This window comes from Calidris pugnax, unplaced genomic scaffold (genome assembly GCF_001431845.1).
Source record: "Calidris pugnax isolate Ruff unplaced genomic scaffold, ASM143184v1 scaffold18, whole genome shotgun sequence".
NCBI classification, from domain to species: Eukaryota; Metazoa; Chordata; class Aves; order Charadriiformes; family Scolopacidae; genus Calidris; species Calidris pugnax.
The window spans coordinates 16,592,560-16,616,926 of record NW_015090812.1 but is presented as its reverse complement, the minus strand read 5'-3'; the positions used below and the strand labels follow the sequence as shown (position 1 = coordinate 16,616,926).

At 39.4% G+C, this 24,367-nt stretch overlaps 1 protein-coding gene across 1 annotated transcript in view; it reads left to right on the top strand.

Annotated features, from left to right (window-relative positions):
- TGFBR3 (transforming growth factor beta receptor III) overlaps nt 1-24,367 on the top strand; it is a 104,064-nt gene that overhangs the window by 69,945 nt on the left and 9,752 nt on the right. The window contains exons 5-13 of the mRNA XM_014938888.1: nt 4,397-4,565; nt 6,916-7,063; nt 12,665-12,854; nt 14,044-14,369; nt 15,265-15,414; nt 17,179-17,310; nt 17,569-17,736; nt 20,461-20,760; nt 21,410-21,530. Of these exons, the coding sequence (XP_014794374.1) occupies nt 4,397-4,565; nt 6,916-7,063; nt 12,665-12,854; nt 14,044-14,369; nt 15,265-15,414; nt 17,179-17,310; nt 17,569-17,736; nt 20,461-20,760; nt 21,410-21,530 (1,704 nt within the window). The remainder of the gene's footprint in view (nt 1-4,396; nt 4,566-6,915; nt 7,064-12,664; nt 12,855-14,043; nt 14,370-15,264; nt 15,415-17,178; nt 17,311-17,568; nt 17,737-20,460; nt 20,761-21,409; nt 21,531-24,367) is intronic.

Sequence of the window (24,367 nt, the reverse complement as noted above, 5' to 3'; positions counted from 1 at the left end):
CAATGTTTCTAGAGAAAATCCTGCATGGCTGAACTAGTTGGCTACACAAAAAACCCCAAAACCTTATGTGAAGAAAACATTCTTTCCTAACCACCTGTATCTGATCATTTGATTTCCTAAAGCATGAGGCTTGCCCCCCAAAATCGGAACATGCCTGTGTTGGTTTTATCCAAAGCCTGCCAAATTTGTACAGGATTCCCCTGCGTGATTTTTGTTCTACTTGGCACGAGTCTTAGATTTTAATGCCAGAAAATCATTCAGAAATATATTTATTAGCTTATTAAAGTGCTCTTGGAACGTATACATGGGAGTAGTGGTCTCTGTGTTGCAGAGATGAACATTTAATTAGATATGTCAGAAAACAGATAAAATTTTGTTTGCTGATTTGCACGTCTCCAGTCAAACAAAGCAGCTAAGTAGGAGAGCTTTGCATCATCTTTAGAATGTGTTAAAACACAATTTAATTAGGAGTAACTACACAAAATGGAACTTGGCAGGCAACCAAAATAGACAGTTTCTGAGAAGGCTCCTACGAACTAGCTCAGCTGTAACTGTATTTGATTTTGATTTAAATTCTTGGCAGAAGAATGTATATGTGTGGGGGTTATGCATGTGTTCAGGGGTGGGGAGAGGGTCAGTTCTTGAACTGCAGCAGTTGTGCAAGGAGTTCTATGGAAACCACATGGGACACAGACCTGGTCTGCGTATCTGCAGAGTGAATGATGGAATCACTGGATTCCACAAACCACAGTATACACTGATGGACATTTCAGGCTTTTCATACAAAACTCACACTCCTCAAGTGCTTTAATCAGGTACCCTCAGCTGCCAGTCTGTGAATCACAGCTAGTACTACTCATAAGCTAGAGGTGGTCATATGAAGGAGTTCCTTGCTAAATGACTGATAAGAATTTAGTGGCAGTATTCATGTAATTTTCTATGTTTCAGCTTCATTCAAGTTAGAAAAATCTAAAACTGGAAGATGTAATATTTTAGAAGTTGAGGCTGTGTCTGAATGCAGCAAACAGAAAAAGCAAGCCAGAGAAAAGGTCTGAAGAAGGATGATCTTTCGTTGAAAAAAACTGCTTCTGACACCTTGGATCTCTGAAGTCACTTTTGAAGCTGCAAATGAAAGGCAGCTGAGTGAGTTAGCAAACTGGGTCAGGGCCAAGTGCATCTGAATCCTCTTGGTTCCAAAGAATGGCTGATCAGATAAAGCAGGGATGGTGAGCCCAGTGAGAACTTCAAGGGGCCAGAATGAGGGTTTGGAGGAAGGGGACAAAAGAAGCAGGGTTTTCATTCTTGCTTTGATTTGTTTAGTGAAGGAGATGGCAAAGTAATTGTCATGATAATCACTGTCAGATTCTAGAAAGCGGGACTGCTCATGGTGAAAGTGATCTTAGTATGTGTTTTTTAGCAGAAGTCAGTTTAATTCCTAATGCTTCAATAAGATGGGCTTGTACAAGTCCCGAAGGCTTATCAGTTAGCTAAATGTTACTTAACGCATCCAGTACCACCAGTGTAAATCCAGGACAGATGTACTAGCCTGGAGGGAGCCTAATTTCAACACATTTCTTAGCTAAATAATTTTTTAAAAAAGTCAAGCATAACAATAACTAGGCTGGAAAATGTACAGTCTGTTTATAGTCATTAACACTGGGCTCCTGTCCTGGCAGAAGCTGAAGCTTCAGTCCTGACTCTGAATTTGTGGCCTGTACACACGAGTGCATGTGTGCCGCACACCCCACTTGCTTGGCTTTAATACTTGTAGGTGGGTGTGTTGTGTCAGGCTTTTGCTGTGTGTCCTGCTGGGGGCTGAGTACTGCTGAGAGTTTCCACCCTCCCTCCAGAGACCACTGCAGTCCCTTCCCCTTTCCCTTCCCTTCCCCTTGCCATTAAATGTCAGTCGAGGACTGCTAAGGGCTGCTAAACCCCAAAATACACTTGAAAAAGCCCCGCCATCAGAGTGGCTGAGGAAAATCGCAAATGTCTCGCTTATCGCCAGCTCAGACTTTGAAAGGCAAGCTCTGCTTGGATGGCATTTTTATTGCTGAATGGAACTGCTGCTGCCCAGGGTGCCTGTCCTGGAGAGCAACGCCCAATTAACAGCCCTCATTTTCACAAAAAAACTCCTCATGATTTTATGCTGGGATCCTCAGCCTGTGTCCAATTTAGCCAAGAACCTGTGGATGACAGCTAATTTGTGCAGAATAGAGCGGATGGTGTCTGTCCTTGTCTGTGGAATGGAGGTGCTGCCCACTGAAACGGCAGACCCCGGTGTGCGGCCTTCCCTCCCCACAGGAGCGGCCTGGCGCAGGCCAGAGGGGCCTTAGGGCGGCTGCCAGCTGCTTCGCACAGCACAGCCTCACGGCTGATCCCATAGTGCGAGTCTGTGGAGATTGGGCAGGCACAGGGTCCTTAAATTGACTGTTTGCTGGCTGGTTTAGTGAGGTTTTTAATTGATTGCAGGCACCTGTAGTCCCTTTCCAAAGTACATAGACAGCCCTGAAACGAAAAAAGAAAAGAAGTGCAGCAAGCAAAGAAAGATGAAATGGATCCCCTTTTCTTTTCTGTTCCAGGCCAGATCTTGGAGAGTAAATAGATTTTGGTGAAGGGGGGAAGTAAACGTGTACGCCAAGTAGCCAGTGAGGGAGTTAAAATTTGCTGCAGAGGAGAAGCGTGCTATCAAGCGGAGGCCCAGGCTGGGGAGCCTCTGCGCTGGTGGCAGCCAGAGCAGCCGCTCTTGAGAGCTCCAGAGATGTTTAATGGAAGTGCCAGGAGCAGGAACCAAGTTCTTTGCAATGGCAAACGATAGCATGTGTGGTAATTATCCACAAGCTGCTCAGAGGCTGTTATTTTACTGCCCGAATTGTGTTGTACAGCACCTGAGAAGCAAATACCTAGTATCTCTGTCTCTGTGTGTATGTATATATATAAATTCAAGCTCAGTGTAGACCATTTGGGATCATTTTCCATTCTCTGCTGTTGTGGGAGGAGCTGGCAGAACTGCAGCTGCATTCAAGGCTAATCTGGCAGGGCACATACCAGATGTTAGGGGAGTGCTTTGCTTGGGCAGTATGAATAGTTACAGCCTCATACAGCTTTCATAGATTCTGTAGGGAAGACAACAAGGTTAACATTCAAAGACTACTTTGTGTAGGATCAGAAGAAACTCCCCTAATTGTTTTTTGCAGTGGCTGGGGTCACAGGAGTCTGGTCTCCCTGCAAAATTGTGTACTGCACACAAATGCGCTTCAGGGGTGACATTTCAGCTCTCATTTAGGGAGCAAATGCTGACAGTTGTCTCAGCTCAGCTTTTAAGAGTTGGTCCACAGTTTTACATGCATAATGCATTATATTTCATTTTTTTAATTTTTTCTGTCTTGCTATTGACCTTAACAGGAAAGGCGCCTTTGTAAAGCAAAGGTCAAAAAGCCAGCCATTTGGAATTATATTCTTACAGACTTTTTGAACATGATACTTAGTCCTCCTGCATACTGTGACAATTTGTATGTAAAACCATCTCAGAAATACAAAGTATTCCAGTTTCTCAATGGAAATATTGCTTCTTGGCATACAGCAATGTAGGCTGTGCATGAGTACTTCATACCAAGTGCCTATTCTTTATGTTTTGCATTGTACACTCATTAATGCTTGTGATCAGCTAGGCAATTAAAACCAAAAAAAGAGATTGAATATCTGCTCTAGAATTTCTTCATTTCAGTTATGGATATTATGGTCAGGCTTCCTTAATATCAACAACTGATTTCATCCATTGCTTGCTATATTCAATTTTCCATGCACAAGAGAACCACAGTATTTCTAGACAACACTGACTCTGACTAAACAATATATAGGAAAATATACTGAGTAAGGAAATGGAAAATACTTTCTGTGGTCTTTTAAATATGGTAGGCTCATAATAAGAGGAATAAAACATTTCTAAAGGGCGGAGGCATTGTTCACAAAAGTTTTCTATGAGTTAATTTCAAAAGAAAGAAGTCTTTTTTTTAAAGGTGCAAGGAACAAATTAAATGCATCTTATTAATTTTGAAAAATGCTTATATACTTTGCTTCAGTATTGTTTTCAGATTTCTCTTTGTCAGGATTTTTCTTTCATTAAATGTTTAAATCTGTAAATAGAAACCATTCTGTTTAGAAATATCTATTTTTACATCAGAGATGTGGTGTGTTGTTGCAACAGTGATCTTCCTTTCAATATTATCTTGATTTATCATCTTAAGTGTTTATGGTAGATAGTAGAAATACCTTTTAGCCTAAAGACCTATGTCATAAAATATAGTGACACATTGAAGTAGTCACGGTACGTACATGTATGTAAGCTGATATCTATATGTAAAGGTGCATATTCTTTCTTTTTCTTTTCCCCCTCCAGATCAAGTTTTTCCTCCCTCATGCAACATAAAAAAGAATTTTCTCTCTTTAAATTACCTTGCGGGATATCTACAACCAAAAACAGCAGAAGGGTGCCTTATGTCTAACTTTGTCCAAGAGAGAGAAGTCCATATCATTGAACTAATCACTCCAAATTCCAATCCATACAGGTAAAGTATTGTCTAAATAGACTAAATCTGTTTGAAATCACAGCTAAAGATTTCACCTGTCTATTGAAAATCAACTGAAAGGAGCCATTTCATCCTTACAAGAAGATCTTGGACCTTAGTACTTTGCCTTCAATAGAAATCAGTTCTTTATTATGTAAAGATTTTGGATTGTGCTTCACAATCCCAGGATTTTTCTGGAAAGTCTGCAAAGCACAGTTTTTGTGGATTGTATCCTGCCCCCCTTCTTGCTCAATCAATCAATTTTTTCCAAGAATTAGGTGAATAATGGGAATATGAATAAGGGCAGCAGTTTAAGATGGAACCACCATAGGAGGAGGTGACAGAGATGTTAAAAGTAATCTTGACCTGTCACAGGTAGGGATGACTGGCAGCAAGGACTAGGGCAGTGATTCCCAAACAGTGATCCAGAGGTTGCAAGTGATCTGCAGTCCATGGTAATTGTTTCGCAGTTGGTCTGCAGAATTGTAACATATTTTCTGTCAAGTTTCCCATTGAGCTTAAGGGATAGTTTGATAATTGCAAGAAATGTTAAGGGTTGACTGTGGTTCACTGACCAAAATGGTTTATAACAAGTGCTTAGTGAAAATTACATAACTCTTTGTACACGTTACAAGGATTATTTAAATTGTCAAAAGTACCCTTGGAAGTTAAGACATTCAAAACATTCATCCTTTGCTGGTCTGTCCTAGGTCTTAGTGGCAGCACATGAATGGTGTTTTTTTCAGATAGTCATACCTGGAAAAGCTTTTCATAAGTGCTGAGTATCGTTGCTAGAACAGAATTTGCTATAAAACTTAAGATGATTTTCCCTTTTGCAAGAGGTACAATTTCATCAGAGATAAGGTAGAATTAAAATCCTCTCTGCGTACTGTAGACATTGGATGTTCAGCATTGTCCAATTGTTCTCCTCCTGCAGTTACATTTGAGCATATCCCATCCTTATGGAAATCACACAGGGAGATAGAGGTGGGAGGAGAGGGCTTTGCAAGAGTGATTATCTCATTGCAAGAGTGATTATCTCATTGCAAGATGGTGAACCTAAACCTTGAGACTATTTGTGCCTACTGACCTTGGGAGAGTTAAGGAAGTGCTGAGATGTAGTGGAAGTGGAGCAGGTAGGCCCAAGTGATTTGCCTGTGTGTGGCAAGAGTTGCAGCCCCATCCTGAACAGAGGTGTTCTTTAGTATCAACATCATCCTAAGGCCCTGGCAGCATTATGCAATGACAGCACGGTCTCTAAGCCCTCTGGGCTTTTGGCTTGGGCTGATAGGACGATAGGAATTCGTTTTTCAGATGATAACACTGAAAAATGTTTAAATATTTTTTTATTAAAAGTAAAAAAGTAATAAGTTAAATTCCTCTTGCTTTGTTCTTAGTTTTATATGTTATCCACAGCTATCTTTACAAAGTTTATATCCACCAAGAAACATACAGAAGCTGAGCCGGGCATGTGTAAAGCTGCAGGAGGTGAAATGAGGGTCCCAAGATACACTAAGTCTCAGTGCAGAGTATTAGTTGAAACCTGCTACTTGGGGATGAGCACGTTCTTGTGACATATGGCCCCATGAGATGATCTGGAAGTAAAGGTTTTTCTGTTGAAGTAGGATTTTGCTTGACGAGATGTTATTGATGGGTACAAAGCCATTTGCTCTACTTATTTTACCAAGGTCTTGAAAATCTGGATAGTGCTCATCTATTTTCCAGCAAGCAGTAGGCTGGACATCTGTTTTCTTTTCTTTTCTTTTTAAAGTAAGTATTTATCCAGAAGTATTGGAAACTGAATACACGGCTTAATTCCTCAACACATGCAGATCCTAAGAAAAGTAGTTTCCACAATTTAACTGCCTAGGCAGAGACGCTCCCCAATATAGTATTTGTGCATTTTTTTAGTATTAACCTGCTTAATTTGTCTGTTTGCCTTTTTTAAGGTATTAGTTTGAGCTTTAATACAGTTATAGCTAGAGGAAACTGAAACAGCTATATTTACGCACTGTCACAGTGAAACAAAAAACAATATTTACTTTATAAATCAAATTGCTAGTCATATAACTAACCTGCTGTAAGTAATAGCTGAAATGAGTAGCACACTGCTTGTAAACAAGAGACAAAAATATTATTTGTCTAAAAAGTATTTGTTTCTATTGTTATGCAAAATCATTTAAGCGTATGTGGAATAACAATCTGTTTTGCACATGTTGTGTTGCCTGGGATAATCTCCAGCATTTTAATCAGCTGGCCAGACAGTGGAAACATGATGGATTGGAAGAAGGTTGATAGCTGAAAATTTCTGGCATTCTAGTCTAACTTTCTCTCTATTTTCCACATGCAGTGCTTTCCAGGTGGATATAATCGTTGACATTAAACCATCTCAACCAGGCGCCAAACTTGTCAGAGACATCGTACTTATCCTCAAGTGTAAAAAGTCTGTCAATTGGGTTATCAAGTCGCATGATGTCCAGGGAAAGCTGGAAGTGATTGTAAGTTAAGGCACCTTTATTTTTTGAGAGATATCATACTGCAACAGTATGGAATCCATTTAAATGTGATATAGTGCTAAATCATATTGATTTCTGAATGTTTTCTCTCTTAGCTGCTTTTTTAATTATTACTGGATTTCAAGGAGTAAATACAGAAACCATGTATTTTTTTCTCATTAACCTTTAATATATGGGCTATTAAGCTGACCCTGACCAGCACATCACAGAAGCCAAGCTAAGTGGTTAGTACACGGATTTAGGGTCTACGTCTTTTCAGCTTTTGTTGAAGTACCCTAAACACCCAGTTGGATGTCCCACTCCCTTTTTGCTGTTACTTTGGTGACTGGGTCTACAGATTCATCTCAGAAGTTGGAAAGAGCGCAGAATGGGTAATCCTCGATATGCAGCACACACCCACATCCCTTTATAAGTGGAAACTTTTTTTTAATCCTTCTACTTGTGGTTGCAGTAGTCTCTAGCCCTCTTCCCTGCCAGTACTTCTGTCCCCAGCAAGCGTTTGGTCGACTTGACCTTACCTCTCCTCAGACTGCAGATAAGTTTTTAAAAAATGAAACCCAGGATCTCTAAGCCTAAACTTCTGAAACTATACTTATGCATAATTGGAGGTTCTGATTCAGAATGATTTTTTTGTACACACTCTGTGTCTCAGCAGCATTTCTACTAAGAAAATGTGTTTTCCTTTACTCTGAAATAAATAAATAAACTCGGACTGATCTTGCTGCCTGTAAATGTGTGTCCTATATCTGTCTTAAGCAATCAGTTAGGAGCACACTGACTGTAGAGTTGAGCTGAATGTTTGCTCTGGACCACCCAGTGGCCTCCTGATTTCCAATTTTGCAGTAGCTCAGATACATTTTCAAGTTCTGTATTTATAAGAATTTTACTTTGCTTAGTAGCTTTCTCCTTATAATGACTGCAAGGGCAATTCTGGCAGGATCCAAAGGCTTCTTGATCTAAATCTTCTAAGAGGACAGATTAGTAGGCAGGATTTCATGCTAGATTTTGAGAGTAGAGGAAATAAAATAAAAAAAAATTATGGTATTGCTCAGAAAATTGAATGGAAACGTTATTTAGGGTGGATGATGAAATTCCCTTTTAATCCCTGACACATCTTTATCTTATGGACAGGAAAGGATGTTCTGGTCATTCTGCAGTTCCTAAATAATCAGCCCTTAAAGAGAAAGATAAAGGTTAGTTGCCCAGGATTGGTACATATATAATCAGAAGGGCAAAACCCAATGCTTGACTTGAAAGTTTCCTTCTAAATTATTACATAAAATTCACCACTGTATATTTAGACCTATATGGGTCTACTTCCACAGGATAGAGAATTGTGCCCTTCATGCTTAGAGGTAGCTAAAGTACCATATTTCATATCCATGAAGCTACCTCTTTATGAACAATTAATTTTCAGGGAGAGGAATTCTAGAGGATTTTAAAGTGTCTGAAGTGCTGCACCTGAGTATAGAAAAGCAAGGCTGCTATTTTTAAAGTTCTTCTTTAATAATTATTGAAAGTAGAAGTAAAAAGTATAAGTGAATATTCTTTCTGTAACGAGGGGCAGAAGGTAATATTTTATTTAGACTAACAAAAAGAGAAAGTACTATATATGGAAATGTCAGTATATAAGAGACTTTGTATATTTATGTTAGGATTTGTGAGTAACTGTTTGCTATATTGCTTCATTTATTATAGATGCTTCATTTTCTGAATGTGTGTTTGTTCTCCTTTATTTTGAGGGGAGTGTGGGAGGAAACTGAACACCCCCGTGTCATTAAAATGCCTGTACATCCAGTCTTTAGGATCTGTTCGTATCTCTATTAAGCTGAAGGCCTTTCCAAGCCCAAATTTAGACAATGCATAAAAACATTACTAAACAATTAGGTAATGTTTCACAATGTTCTTTTTTATTAGTTGAATCAGTTCCATGCACTTCAATTTTCCTAACTTCTTGCCCTCAGTACGAATCAGAATTGTCTTGAGGGGATTGGCAAACCGAGAGGGAAAGGTTAGTGCTAAGCTGCCTCAAACCCAGGACTGTGAGTTATTAAGGTCTAAGTTCATAGACAAAATATGTAAAAGACATTTTAGGTCATCTAGCTCATCTCCCAGCTTGCTGTGTTTCTTGAAACTCTGAAACAAGGGTGGACACAAAACCAAGTAAAAATGGGAATATTTTACGTAAAGTAATTGCACATAATACACACGTAACGCTTTCCTCCCAGGCTGTGTTTAACTCCTGTTTGCACTCTGTCCTTCCATCAGCCCCGTGCTTGTGGACTGACTGCTGTTCACATTGCGTCCTTTGGATTTGGGGTCCTTTTACAAAGCTGTGAGTTGCACATTGGACAAAGAAGTGAAACTGCAGAAAGAAAATAAGTGTGTTGAGGAGCAAAGAGGAAGAGAGGTGAAATGGGCAGAACAAATGTGTGAGGCTTTCAAAAGCTTGGAGGGACTGTTCTTTACATGCGAACAACCGCCCAGCGGTTTCTGAAAAGGTCTCTCTGTTCTGAGTAGGTTGGTAGGTGGCTCTGATTGCCTGGTTTCCTACACTGCGTGTGAAGGTGTTGGCAGGGCAGGCAAGTGAAGGAAGGTGTGTCTATTCCCGCAAACCCTAGTGCTCAGTTTTGTTTCATTAAGGCGATGAACATTTACAGGCTCAGTGTGGAGTGGAGAGGTATAAACAAGCCCTGGACATGGTCAGGTGCCAGCTAGGACAGTAAAATTCTGAGATAATATTTGTTCAGCTGTCTCCTCATGACAAAAAAGAAAAGGAAAGCAGAGAGGGAGATCCAGCAAAGTTGGGATAGAATAATAATTCCAATCAGTGAAAGCCATGTGGTAATATGAAAATGTGTGATAAATCATGGCCAGATTTGTATCTGATGAACAATAAAAATTTATTTGATCCAAAATGGTAACCAGACACTAAAATTTAGGATACCTATTGCTTCCTTTTTGTTTCTTATCTTCAGTGGCCTTTGCTAGTCACTGATAACTGTACTAGTAACAGTATCCACAAACCAAGACACTTTGCAACTAAAATTCCCTTTAACTTCAGTTTCGAAGCTGTAAGTGTTTAAAGGATGCAGAACGGGGTCATTAGGAAGAAATGAGGGAGGGAGCTAAAAGTAAACTATGCCGTTCCAGTGGGACTCTCTGAGCTGTATTCATGGCTTGGTTCAAAAGCTCAGTTTCTGAGGTCAGGCACAGAAATGCAACTGAGCTCTGTGACGCTGGGTAGCAGGTCCCTACCACCACTGTATAAAAGCGATATGGGCAAAAGAGATCAGTGCAGTCTTTTGACATTCTAGAGTGAAAGAGAATTAAGATTTGGTCATGTTGATGGAAAACAGTGGGGATTTAAAAAGAAAAAAATGGAGGCTGTATGATGGATTGTTCACCAAGGGTCAGTACTGGGTCCAGTCCCCTTCAATATATTCATTGATGACCTGGATGAAGGGATGGAATGTACCCTCAGGAAGTTCACTGGTAATACAAAACTGGGAGGGGTGGCTGACACACCAGAAGGCTGTGCCGCCGTACAGCAAGATCTGGACAGGCTGGAGAGTTGGGCAGAGAGGAACCTGATGAACTTCAACAAGGGCAAGTGTAGGGTGCTGCACCTGGGGAGGAATAACCCCATGCACTGGTACAGGTTGGGGGCTGACCTGCTGTAGAGCAGCTCTGAGGAAAAAGACCTGGGGGTCCTGGTGGACAACAGGATGACCATGAGGCAGCAACGTGCCCTTGTGGCCAAGAAAGCCAATGGCATCCTGGGGTGCATCAGGAAGAGTGTGACCAGCAGGTCAAGAGACATCATCCTTCCCCTCTACTCTGCCCTGGTGAGGCCCCATCTGGAGTACTGTGTCCAGTTCTGGGATCCCCAGTTCAAGAAGGACAGGGAACTGCTGGAGAGAATACAGCAGAGGACTATAAAGATTATTAGGAGCCTGGAGCATCTCTCTTAGGAGGAAAGGCTGAGAGAGTTTGATCTTTTTAATCTGGAGGAAAGAAGACTGAGGGGGGATCTGACAACATCTATAAATACTTAAAGGGTGGGTGTCAAAAGGATGGGGCCAGTCATTTTTCAGTGGTGCCCACTGAGAGGATAAGAGGAAATGGGTACAAACTTGAACATAGGGGGTTCCATCTAAACATGAGGAGGAACTTCTTTGCTTTGAGGGTGGCAGAGCACTGGAACAGGCTGCCCAGGGAGGTGGTGGAGTCTCCGTCTCTGGAGGCCTTCAAAACCTGCCTGGACAAGTTCCTGTGCAACCTGCTCTGGGTGGACCTGCTTTAGCAGTGGGGTTGGACTAGATGATCTCCAGAGGTCCTTTCCAACTCCGTATCATTCTGTGATTCTATGGAGAAGGTAATCAGGCGTGGAAATGGAAGTGTTTGTTGTAAAGCATTCAGCGTTGTCATCTGCATATAGAAAGTGCAATTCAATCACATTGCAGAAATCATTGAGAAGTGGGTCATTGTGCCTTTCCTGCTGTGTGTATGTTCAGCCTGTTCTGTCGTCATTGATTGTTGTCGCGATAATGTTGTGAGTGTAGAAATAAATGCGTATCTATTTAGCTTTGTGTGAATACATGTTTAAGATGCCAAGCACTTAAAAGCAATTTTAAAGTGTAACACCAGTTAATATTTTCTAACTGCCCCTCTAACAGCTAGAGATGTTTGTTATATTCCTTCAACTTCCACATTTGGAAAAGAAAATTTGAAATTTTTCAAAACATTTACAGTAAAGATTGACTGTGTGACTCATCTGTATTCCGTGGCCAACTTTGACAAGCCGTTATTGTAAATTATTTAGTAATAAAATTAAGGGATCAGCAAGTGCATTTATGAGTTTGTGCGTTGATGTATTTGTGTAAAACTTCTATTGTAAATTGAATTTTAAATTTTATTTATGTGGAAATTATATGCTGTCTTTTAAGTTGTTTGGCCTTGCATAAATGTACATGCTCTCACTTATTGCTCTGTTAAGCATTTAATTCCATCCTGTTTAACATACTCAACATTTCTAGTATGAAGCTCAGACTGTTCCTCTAGTGTTAGTGCTAGCTGACTTTAAAGCATTAGCTGGTATCAGCTTTGCTTCGTGACCATGCTACGTTTTGCCTTTGTCAGTAATGTTCATTTCAACAAAGGTTTTCCCGTATGTAGCTTAAGTAGTGCTCTAATCAGAGAAATGAAGGGGACATCTGAAAAATCAGTTGTCATCTTGAATTAATCTCACCTCAGAAGTAATTTCAATTCAGTTTTGAAGAAAATATGGCATTATACAAATGGCTGTAAATATATCTTCGTCTCGTTTGGGGATTAACAGTTTCTGACTGCCTTGATTTATTGTACTCTAGGCAGAGGCCAGGAGCAAGGGGAGGCTTTTCTCCATGTGTGCAGCAGTTCTGTGCCTAAGGTGGCAGAGATTGGTTTATTTCCCAGGTGTTCTCAGTTTGCTGTTATTTAATAGAGTAAAATAGAGTAAAAAACATGTTCAATCAGTGTCATTATTCTGTTTTAAGTAGCCTTAAATGGTAAATTGTGAACCAAGTTTTTCTTTGTTTTCAGACATCAAATAGTATTGGTTTTGGAAAGGAAACAGAACGGTCTATGACTATGAGTAAATCAGTAATACCTGATATTCCCTCATCGCATGAGAGTTTGATCAAGTGGGCTTATGAGCATAACTATAGTCCAGTTACTTCCTACACAAAAGCTCCTGTTGCTAACAGATTTCATCTGCAACTTGAAGATACAGGTAAGCTTGAAACATACAGAAAAAATGTATCTTGTATTTCCAGGAATGTGATGATTTAAAAGGTGCTTTCTTAGTTTTGAAGCTTTTTTGGGGGGGATTGCACTATTTTCACTGCTCATCATCAAGAATGCTGGTAATATGTATGAATTCTGGTTAAAAAAAATATAATCTGTGGCTTTCTGGTTATAAAAGCCTAGGCAAATTTTGTTATTTCATGAAATGTTGGTGGAATTAAATGAATATAGTTAATCTAACTCACAAGCCATTATAGATGACCATGCTCAGTGTTCACTGGAAGGGACTTCAGCAGCTGAATATCTTGTTAGTTAATAAATCCAGTATTGATTAATATATTTTTTTCTTTCACTGAAGTGTCAGCACAGTGTTTCCTTGAGAAAATTGAATCAATTTTAAAATTGTTTGCAGAGAAAACTGGCTTACCAAAAAAGTCTGAGCAAATGGAATAAATATAACCATTAAAAAAAAAATTAATTATTTGGTGGAAGCCATTGCTGATGTAAAGAAGCTAGTGGTGTTGCATCTGCTTTTTCACAAATTCTGAATTTTAATTAATGCAAATATTTTTCTGTTTAGATAAAGCCTATGTTCACATTAATTTTATCAATTGCACTTTCATGGGTTACAGGTAATTATCTACTTGGGCCAGATATTGAGATTTCTGTCCTGAGCAGTCACGTGTATAAGCTAGGAGATTGTGTTCTCATTTACTCTGTACAAAGTTAACTCAACCAGAATAAAGTGAAACATGTCAGTAGCTCCACAACAGTGGAGTGACTGAATTTGTGATAGGGCAGGTAATGGAAGAATTTCACCCAATGATTTGTACTTAGACTATTTCAGCAGCACTAAAATAGTGTATTTGCTGATGGGATGTTTCTTTTACCTCTGTGGTTACCCACTCCTCAAAGCTCATTTTCAGCTCTTAGTGAGGCAGATTTATAGCAGGGACTAAATATACCAAGATTAGAAGCCTCAGTAACAAGTAAACCCTTAGTAGAGGAATTGTAGCTAGTTACCTGAAAAGTATAAAGATGCTGCTTTGGATGCCCTTCAAGAGCTTTCTTTCTGGATATTTTTTTTTTTTTTTGTATGAAAATTATTAGTTCTGAAGACTTTAATGAAAATTATTGAATAACTTAATGTTCTTTCTTTCCCTTATTTTTTGTAGAAGAGATGAATGATGAAGAAGACCATTCCCTTCCTCCGGAGCTGACAGAGTTGTTGGGTGCTAACCCACTGCCTGCCCCAAAGAATCCTGCATTAAGTGATGGCCTGGGTTTTCCTTTTCACATTAACAGAGGAAGACATGACACAGTGGGAGAAGGAATCTTCCCATCTAGGGATTCGGCGGATACATTAATAAATCATGACTTTGAGCATTCCCTCTCAAAACATAAAGAACCAGAAGAGGTTCAGGGCAGTGCTGGTGTAGCCCTGTCAATAAAGTGTGATGACAAAGCCATGACAGTAGCCGTAGAAAAAGACTCTCTGCAGGTTGGTGTGATCTCTTATTCTCAAATTTGGGCAGGCTTTTTTGGGCAGACCATTTTATTTCATAAAATCATAGAATCATTTAGGTTGGAAAAGACCTTTAAGATCATCGAGTCCATCAATAAACCTAATGCTGCCAAGTTACCACTAAACCGTGTCCCGAAGCACCACATCTACACGTCTTTCAAATACTTCCAGGAATGGTGACTCAGCCACTTCCCTGGGCAGCTTGTTTCAATGCTTGATAACCCTTCCAGTGAATAAATTTTTCCTATTGGTATTTTCATGAAAAAAAAATAAACATTCTAAGATCTACGGGTATCACCATGCAACTTCCCAAAAAATAGTTTGGTGTGGAAACTATACTGTAGATATCCTTTGATATAACTTAGGGTCATGTTTCCTCTTCCCAACAATCTGGTAGTCTGTAGAGGGATTTCTGATTAAAGTTTTGCAGTGTTGGTTCTGTCAAAAAGTTACTGTACTCCAACCACCAGTCTGAGTTTTTAATCTCCAAAGTAGAAAAAAGCTGCTTTTGGTAGCTGTGTGAGACCTGAATAGATCTCTTTACCATATACCAGCTGACAGGTTGCTTGTGTCCATTTGCATTGTGGAAAAGAGCCTGATACAGACAGCATTTTTAGCTCATTTCAGACCAAACAGACTCAGCATTATTATTGGCGGATTAATAATGAACCTGTTGTTTTCTTTGTTCCATGTTACATTTATTCCCTGTCTGTCCTGTGTAGCAGCATTTTGAGAGTGACCTTCCCTGGATGTCAGCACAATGAACTTCACTTCCTCCTATCAGCAGTCATGAGCAGTGTTCCGAGCTGTGCTTTAAGCAAGAGCCTAACACAATTGTGTTTCAGCCACTTACAAAGTGCCTTTGTTTCAGGCTAGCGGCTACGCGAGGACAGAGCTCTCGCTGCTGGATCACTCTTGCAAAGCCAGGATGAATGGTACCCATTTCATTTTGGAGTCTTTGCTGAACAAATGCGGGACTCGGACAGCATATATCTTCAACAAGATTGTTTATTTTAACTCTGTGAGTATCTTACAAAGAGGAGCCTCTGCACTACACATCACAGCGGTACAAGGAAGCTATTGTAGTTAGCTTTAGTCTTAGCAAAAAGGGGAGGCATCCTGATCTTTTCCTGTCTATCTCAAAGCTCATTGCAGCTACAGTCCCTATATTCAGGGAGGGATGAAGGCTGCATATTCAGTCTGCTTTTGTGGTCAGATAATATCCCAAAGGAAAAAGGAGGAACTGGAGTTAAATACTTTTATAAAACTGCGTGGCTGTGCTTTGGGGACCGTCTGTACCAGTCTCAGAGAAGTTTTGATGTGCTGGTACATAAGCAGTGCTACGCAGCTGTAAGGAGAAATGGGAATAAAGGTTTGTGACTGCACAAAGCAATACCATTTAATTTATATTCTGAAATATTTTAAGTTAAACTTTTTTTTCCAAAATTGTGTGTGAAAAAGGCTTTCAAAATGCAAGGAAAAACATTATCTGTGCCTGCTTTTCTCTTATAATTTGGATTCATATTTGTTGTCAGTTGATGTACGTGATGAAGGGACTGTGAGTACTTGTATATGAGTGATGATGCTAAGGAGCATACTTAGGTTCTAAGTGACTGTTTCCAGGCTGGCTCAGTTTATGAGCTTGAGTAGAGTGCAGCTAATCTGGGTTGGAAAGTTATGACACGTTTCTGTTGCTGGAGCTTTCCAGTACATAGAAGTAACTCTGGCAAATGATGGAAAGCCTGTGGTCCAACCCAAACACAGCTAAAGCAATCTGATCTGACCTTGCCTGGTTAAAACCATTCTATACTGGCAAGTCTGTAGCACCTAACTTTAGAAACAGTCCCAAACCAAGACTGCAGATAGAAACATCTCCAAACTACAGAACAGCACGTGTCTGGAGCTAAATACTGTCATTGTCCCTATATTCTATTGTGGCCCAAACTAAAATGGATATTTGCCTCCTCTCCTTTCTCCATCATGTCTTTTAATAGTCTTGGCTACTCACTTAAACTCCAAATCATGTATGATATCTTTCAGAATTTGTGAACCTTTCTCCTTAAAAATAAATCCCATGCAGTGGAGTCTCAAAGAGTGTCTGTATCACTTTGTAGCAGTTGCTCTATGTCCAAGAAAACAAAGAGATAGTCCTGGAAGGGAGGGAACTACCCGAGGAGCTGTAGGGCACACAGAGTGCAGAATGTTGGAAAACAAAAATGGGAATTTTCAGGTGAAGAAATGGAGAAGTTTGCAAAGGAGAAAAAAAAAAAGGCGGGGTTAAGTTTGGTAGAAATTCAGAGAAAAACGAAGAATGGAAAAATGAAGAAAGGGACATAATGGTTTGGGTGTACATATCTACAAAAAATATGCAAATAACACTAGAGAAGATCCTTTAGTCACTCTAACACTTTCTGTGATTTTCTGTGAGCACATTAAGGAAAACTGTAAGTTGCAAAATGTCAGTTCAGAAATCTATTTCTTTTTCCACTGTTGGTTATAGAAATACTAGAAATAGAATGGAAATGCTAGGGTGCTCATTCAGACACCAGCACCCAGACTTTGCTGGCTCTGAATTCTGGCAAAAACCAAAGGGCATTCTCTAAAATATAACTTATATGTGTCACATGCTCAGCACAAGGCTATTTAAGACGTGCTTTCACCATCTGCTTAGCTGGTGCACTTCTTTTGGCCTTTGCATTGTTCTGAAGAGAGAAGAAAATAATAACCATGAAGAGAGTGCTCAGTTATCACCTAATTTTATACGCTTGCAATACCTTTTGTGCAGATTGTCATTCAGCTGTCATCACCAGCTGAAAGCAGTGGCTTTGATGATGATGACATGGAATCAGGTGATAATGGATTTCCAGGGGATGCTGATGAGGGAGATGTCACTTTCTCAAGCTGGCCTGAAATAGCGGTATGTTACTCTCGGTTTTGCATCTGACAATAGAGAAATGCCTATTGTAATAGGCATTTCACATAAATTGCATTAATTGTATAGCAATTAATTTGCCTTTTAACACATTTCTTCTCACTTCTATTTCTTGTGACCCTATTGAAGATTTGCACTAAGTTGACGGGATGTGGGTGGGCCTATATGGTACACTCTAAATGTATCCTTATCCAGCTACCACTCCCGACTCAGGATGTATTTGTATTGGTTTTTTCATTTCAGTTTAATTGCACACTGCCCCGGCCAGAGGATGACAGAGGCATGTTCTGGCCTCCTGAACCACACATCACCAATGTGACCTTCAACATGGAGCTGTACAAAACAGACCTGTTCCTTGCTCCCTCCCAAGGACTCTTCTCTGTAGCTGAGAATGGGCCAATATATGTAGAGGTAAGAAACTGAAAAAGTTTTTCAAACTAAGGGAAACATTTTGCAAGGCCATGCAACTGAGCCAAATCTGTTCTTGTCAGTTTCAAGGTCTCATTGTGCAGTTGCTTTAGGCACATGGGTTGTTGCTTTGGTGGCTGCAGAGAACAGAGACAGTAAGAACCAGGACAATGTTTTGGGTCAAAATGAAAGGATTCCTGCATAATGGATTAATTTGACTACAAGGTAGATTGGTCATTCCTGGCAAATCTGCTTTTCTCTGTAAAACTTAAAGGTGGTCTCTGAGCTCTTGCTCTGAACTGGCATTTCCTGATGAAGACTTCAGGGTCCATTTTATTGAGTAATATGGCTGAATCTCATCTGAAAGATGTAGACATGCAAAAAATAATTACAAGTGTCTGTCTTCCATATGCTAGTGTTCTCGGGTTACAAAGTAAATGCAAATCCTGATCTTCTCCAATCCACTTACAAACACCAGTTACATTCTTTTTGAATGCTATCACACTTGAGATGTTACAGCTTTAGATAAATAAGACCAGCAAAGTCAACAGCCAGGTACCCTTGACTTCAGGTGTGTTATGGACCTGGTAATATTTCCAGGTATTGCTAAGGTGCTCATGAAACCTGGGGAATTTCAAACCAATACAATCAGTATTTCTAAAGGTAGTCACATGAACACAATTTTACATTTTTCCAGTAACTGTAGGCATTGATAAATACAACACTGGCAATGAAGTAGTATCACCAGTTTATAGATGAATAAATCATGACTGGTGAGCTATGAGCTTGTAAGACCAAGGAAATGAGTATATTGACTGAAGCAGTGCTGTGCTGTGTTTCCCTGGCCCAAGTTTAGTTCCTCTTTGTGAGCCTGTGCTGCACATGGTAAACATAGTGGCCCATTTGACATTGGTGCAGTTTTCTTCATTGTTTCAGTGTGTTGTGTGTCTTCCTCATTCTCTACCCAGTGAAAAGTACATAAGACAATTGAAGCAAAAAGAAAGTATGTCACACTCAGTTAAAAATACATTTATAAAAGACACATTTTTTTTTTTTTTTTATTTGAATGAAACCTCTACTTCCTTCAGCGATCTGGGATGAATCCCCCTGGCTCTAAGCCCTTTGGATTTGTCTGGTTCTGGACCTGTTTATTCAGACAGATGTTCTGATTTCTTCATCACCTGTCCTGGCAGAAGCCTGTTTTTTCTGTTTGTCCTTCTTGCACAGTGGAAAATCTGTATCAGTTTTGAACTTCTGTGACTCCCTTTTTAGCTGACACAGATTTTAAAATTTTTTTTCATTTTTGTTTCTGTTTTGCTTTTGTTATTAAACACATATATTTTGGTTTTTTGGTCAATAATTTGCTTAGGTCTGTAAGAACTTGATATCTCCCTTTTCCTTCTCTGCTAAAAATGTTTTTTGCACTTGAATCATTTGGCTTTTTTTTCCTTTGTTCTCTGCTGTCATTTTCTTATCATATTTTGGTCTCCTCTTCCTCTTAGTTCTCTTCTGTTCTTGAGATATCATTCATCCTTTTATTTACCTTTTGGCATTTTATGATACTGTATGCCTGTCCTCTTTGCCATAATCTCTTTTTTTAACTGGTTTACACCATGAGCTTGTTTATCTGTCAGCATTCTGTGGCTTGACTTTCATTCATCTGTCTTTATTTCTGGTCTTTTTAGAAGATGGTCTTTCTTGCTTAGATGCTACAGCACATCCCTTCATCTCTAATTTGATTGCTGCTCACATAAGGGAGAGAAAAAAATGAGAAGTGCCTTTATTCACTGCACAGTTCATAGCATCCAAAAATTTCTGTATAGACCAGAGGAAAATTTGACAGGGTCTTCCTTAAATATACATGCAGCATGTATGGATTAAGTACGCATTTAAGGCACATTTCTTAGAAGGAAACAATTTACTGAGGAACTGTTTTCATCAGGCAGTGTTAATGGTTAGGCACAACACTTCTGTTGTTTATTAAGAGCAACATGCTTCATCTGTTATAAATTCCATTTAAATTTTTTTCCTAATTATTCTGTAGCATTTGTTGTCTGCGTTCTAGTCCAGCTGAACAATATCAGGCCCTGGAAGTTTGCAGTCTTAATTATTTTTCATAAAAGAATATGGATTTCAGACTTAGAATAAACTAAATGGATCATTTCACAAGAAATGGTGGCTTTTTAGGAGGCTCTCCCACCCCCCCACTTCAGGAATGCCACCCACACGTCAGACCATGACCTCCCCTCTGCCTCTGCATTCCTCTCCTGGCTGGGGGTGGGTTCTCTGTTATGTCTGTTGGGTTTTTTTCTTCTTTTTTTTTTCTTTTTCATTAAAGTTTCAAACAGATACAAAGATGTGGAAGTAGTAGTTGACTTCCATACAGCTCTGTTATAGTCTGTGTGTCTAAGGGAAGCAGTGCCATCTCAGGTGGCATTCGCAGTGGTTAACTACGTGTCTGATCTGGACTGGGTTTTTCCTCTGCTTTCGGAAAGAGAAGGGATTGCTGTATTTATGTACGGTTATGCTATTAAACAGCTGCTGGTTTTGAAATGACAGATTTTCTGTGTCTCAGTTTGACAGTCTACCCTTAACATTTAGCCTTCAAAATAGTTCAGATTGGAAGTGGCACTGGAAAACTGCTTAAAAAGCTGTTGATAATGTTAATGAAATGTGAACTAAAAATGTCATTTCTGAGATCTTACCATCTCTTTCTTTTTACTGCAGGTGTCTGTGACTAAAGCTGACAGATCCTTGGGCTTTGCCATTCAAACATGCTTTGTTTCCCCGTTTTCAAATCCAGATAGAATGTCTGACTACACTATTATAGAAAACATTTGTCCTAAAGATGAATCTGTTAAATTCTACAGCATTGAGAAGGTGAACTTTCCGATACCATATGCACAGAAGGACAAAAAAAGATTTAGCTTTGTGTTTAAACCAATGTTCAACATCTCACTGCTCTTTCTTCACTGCGAGTTGACTTTGTGTACAAATAAAGACAAAGATACTCAAGGACTGCCAAAGGTCAGTAGTCTATTAAAGTCTAAACTTCTGATTTAGGTGAAAATAAGTTATTTTTTTCACCTGGACTTTGAAGTGAATAAACTGTTTTCTGTGGCATTGATGTAATGAACATGGTATCTCTAGGCTCAAGATTTTAATAGATAAGAGTTACAATGCTATGCATTTTGACTACATAATTTACAGTTTCTGTTTAAATTTCATTAGGTGGTTATGTGGGATAAATAGAAATTGCTTTTTATTACACAAGTCATTCAGATTTATCTTTGCTATCTATATCCAAAGCACAAACAATGCTAGCTTTAATTTCCAAAGACATGCATAATATCAGATAATATTGCGATCTGACTGTTACAAAAGAGAATTGCCAAATTGTGCTTTTATAACTAATGGAAACGGCTGTAAATTAGTTGTTAAAGAATGTGTTCTAAGAATTTGGAATTTATTTTTACTTTGGGGCTTATGCACACCCCCTTAAAGTGTTGTGGTTTTTTTTTAAAAGATGATTTGTCATTGTTGCTCAGCACATGTGTTGGTGGCTAGTGTTTTGGCTATCAGATTTTTAGAAAACATCCTAAAATAAAGTAATTACTACTATTGAAGCACAGCTGTCCTGACAGCTCTGACCTCACACCTTTTTTTCCACCTGTAGTGCATTCCTCCTGATGAAGCTTGCACCTCTCTCAATGTGGATATGATCTTGGCCATGATGCACAACAAGAAAACCTTCACCAAGCCCCTTGTTGTAATAACACATGAAGGAAAAACAGAAGGTATGAAAATGAGCTTGAATTGTTTAATAAAACTATATATATTATATTGTAACATACACCCGCTTGAAATCGGGGAATACTCCAAGTATGTGGCATTGTATAATCTTGTGGGGATACTGTATTTGTAAGGTTTGTTTAGACATTTCCCTGGCAGCAATCATCATGGCACTTCCTTGCCTTTAAACTGCCTTTATTGATCTCTGGACATGTGGTTTTGCCAGGCATTTGAGAAAGGAATACAGTACTACACAACAATATGAGTTTCAGAAGTTTGAATATAGCAGTAGCACTTCCAGCATTTTCTTGTTGCCCAGAGATCAAAGGCAGTGCTCTGCTCCCTGCTGTATCATTTCCTTATTGTGCTTGTAAACATATATTTAGGAACAACAACAATGGAATTGCAAAGTATTGAAGATGCTAAAGCCTGATAAGTTTGTAAACCAAATGAGTGGCCACCAGAGAGACACTCATTAGACTGTTAAACTATTAAAAGCGAAAGATGAGATGTGCAAAGGTATTTTAGCTCCCCTTTGGTGGGGCTTGTTTGGTTATGTAATCTTTATGGAAAAACTCATGAGCGTGGCAGGTAACTGGTTGGAGGAGTTGGAAAGACCAAAGAGTATTATGAGATAATGCCAAACAGCATGTTGACACTGTGCTGTAGCTTAAGAGTATGCCCTGTGAGTGATGGGAAATAAGAACTGTTTTCACAGTTTCACTTAATTTTGAAAGTAATTCTTAGTGAATCCCTCTGACAAGAGCATCAGTCATGTTTTGATGCACTGAAAGAAGAAAATACATGTGTTATCTTTTATTTTTGTATTAGCATGGGAGTTTAATCAGAAGCTTCAGTGGCTTTACATGCACATCAAAATCTTCCAGTTGTATCCAAAGGCTGTTTGACCTTTGGAATGCTTTTGGTGGAGTGTCAAAAGGATGGGGATCAGAAGTCCTTTAACCTCTGTTGTACAGAGGGTGCTTTTTAGTCTTCAAACAATTTAAAGAACCATACAGCGTTGCTAGGGGACATAAGCAGCAACTGTTCCTGCAAGTCGGCTCATGTTTGGTATTTTTTACAAATTTAATAATACAGATCAAATCGACTATGATCTAAAGGCAAGTATTTGATCTGTCAATGTGGTACAATTAAAACTGTGCTTTGGGCCTGATTCTGGGCTTTTTCTTTTTGCAAAGCTCTTTTTTTTTTTTCAGTGGTTATTCTATTGGGAATGAGTAAATCCTGGAACTGAAGTTCAGTTTTCAATAAACAGACTCATACTCTGAGCTCTCTCGCCCTTCCGATGTGTGGAGCATTGTGCACAGCTCCCGTCTCGGGCTCCACTCAGAATGTTGTCTTTGTCAGAGGCACAAGGTCTTAGTGTGCAAAGATGAGCTAAATTTATAAAGATTAGTTACAAGACAACAGCGTGATAGAGTATTTTGTTGCATTGTGGGTGATTTAGTCTAATTGTGGGCTGTTTGGTGGAAATCTCCCCAGTGTATCACAGCTTTCAGGCATAATACAAAGTGGCACATTAACAACGTAGCTTTGTTGGTATGCAGTTGTTCTGCAGTGCATCAAGCAACCCCTTTCTAAAAGCCAAATGCCATTGTTGGCCAATACGTGAACCTAAGATACGAGAAAAAATTATATCGTATTACTGAACAGAAGAATTTGTATCTCAGAGGTGGTGTTCTTCATTTTCTTTCATGTGAACAGGCCAGCTTTCATTGTTGTAAACCATATTATGTGAGTTACTGCCATTGGATCTGCTCTCCAAGTCAATGGAGACATTTCAAAAGTCAGAACAAACTGGTCATTGCAAAGGTGTCACCTTTTTTTCTTCAGACGTAAGCTTATGACTGTCATTGACTGTAATAGAAATCACAACTGTATATCTAAATGAGAATAACTCTTCCTCCCCTCCTGATTTTATTAGCTGTAACTCAGTTGCTTACATTATTGCAGTAGATCCCGATGGAAGTGTCTAAAATCCAACTTCATGCCATGTTCTTTACTTTGCATTCCTGCCTTTCACACACAGGCTCTCCCTCACTTCACTGAAAGACATATGGATGGCCATTTAAGTACTAGGAAATACATGTCCTTCTGTTGAAATAATCTACCAGTCTCATTGTCCAGATTTTGCTAAGTGTGGAAACAAAAGCAAATAAAGTCAAAGAAAGGAGTTCAAGTGAGCAGCTAACAAGTGCCACTATCCTACAAATGTATAGAAAATTATGATAATTCCTAAAGGCTGGCTGCTGATGTTTTTAAATTAGATGCTTTTCCTGGACCTCAAGGATTCCTGCTGCTTCTGTGTCGCTCTGAGCAAACCACATTAAAATACATGTATGAACTGGATGACTGAGGAGAATTGATAATGGACTACACAGCCTATCATTAATTAGCAGACTTTATACTCTCTGTAGAGGGGCCAATGACAGAATGAGCACAGAAAATTAATTCTCCCCTCAGCTCAGAAGGCATTTTCTTGGCACTTAGGATATGCCAGTGGAGTGTTTGGACAATCTGATAGTGCCCTTACCCATGTTTGTACTGTTCAGCGCTCCTTGGTTTCAGTCCAGCCCTCCTCACAAATCTTAACACTCAGTTATGCTTTTGCAGTTAAGTGCGCTTGAGACTTTCCAGCTTGTTTGTGCACGCGCATACACACACACACCTCTCTGTCTTCTCACCTGCTTCCTACTCCTGTTCCACCTGTTTCCTACCATCCTGCCAAGGGTGATCTGGAAGAGATAGTCATGTGTTAGAACAAGTGACAATAATGCGGTATAAGAATAAAATGCTTTTTTTTTTGGTTATTGTAGGCACG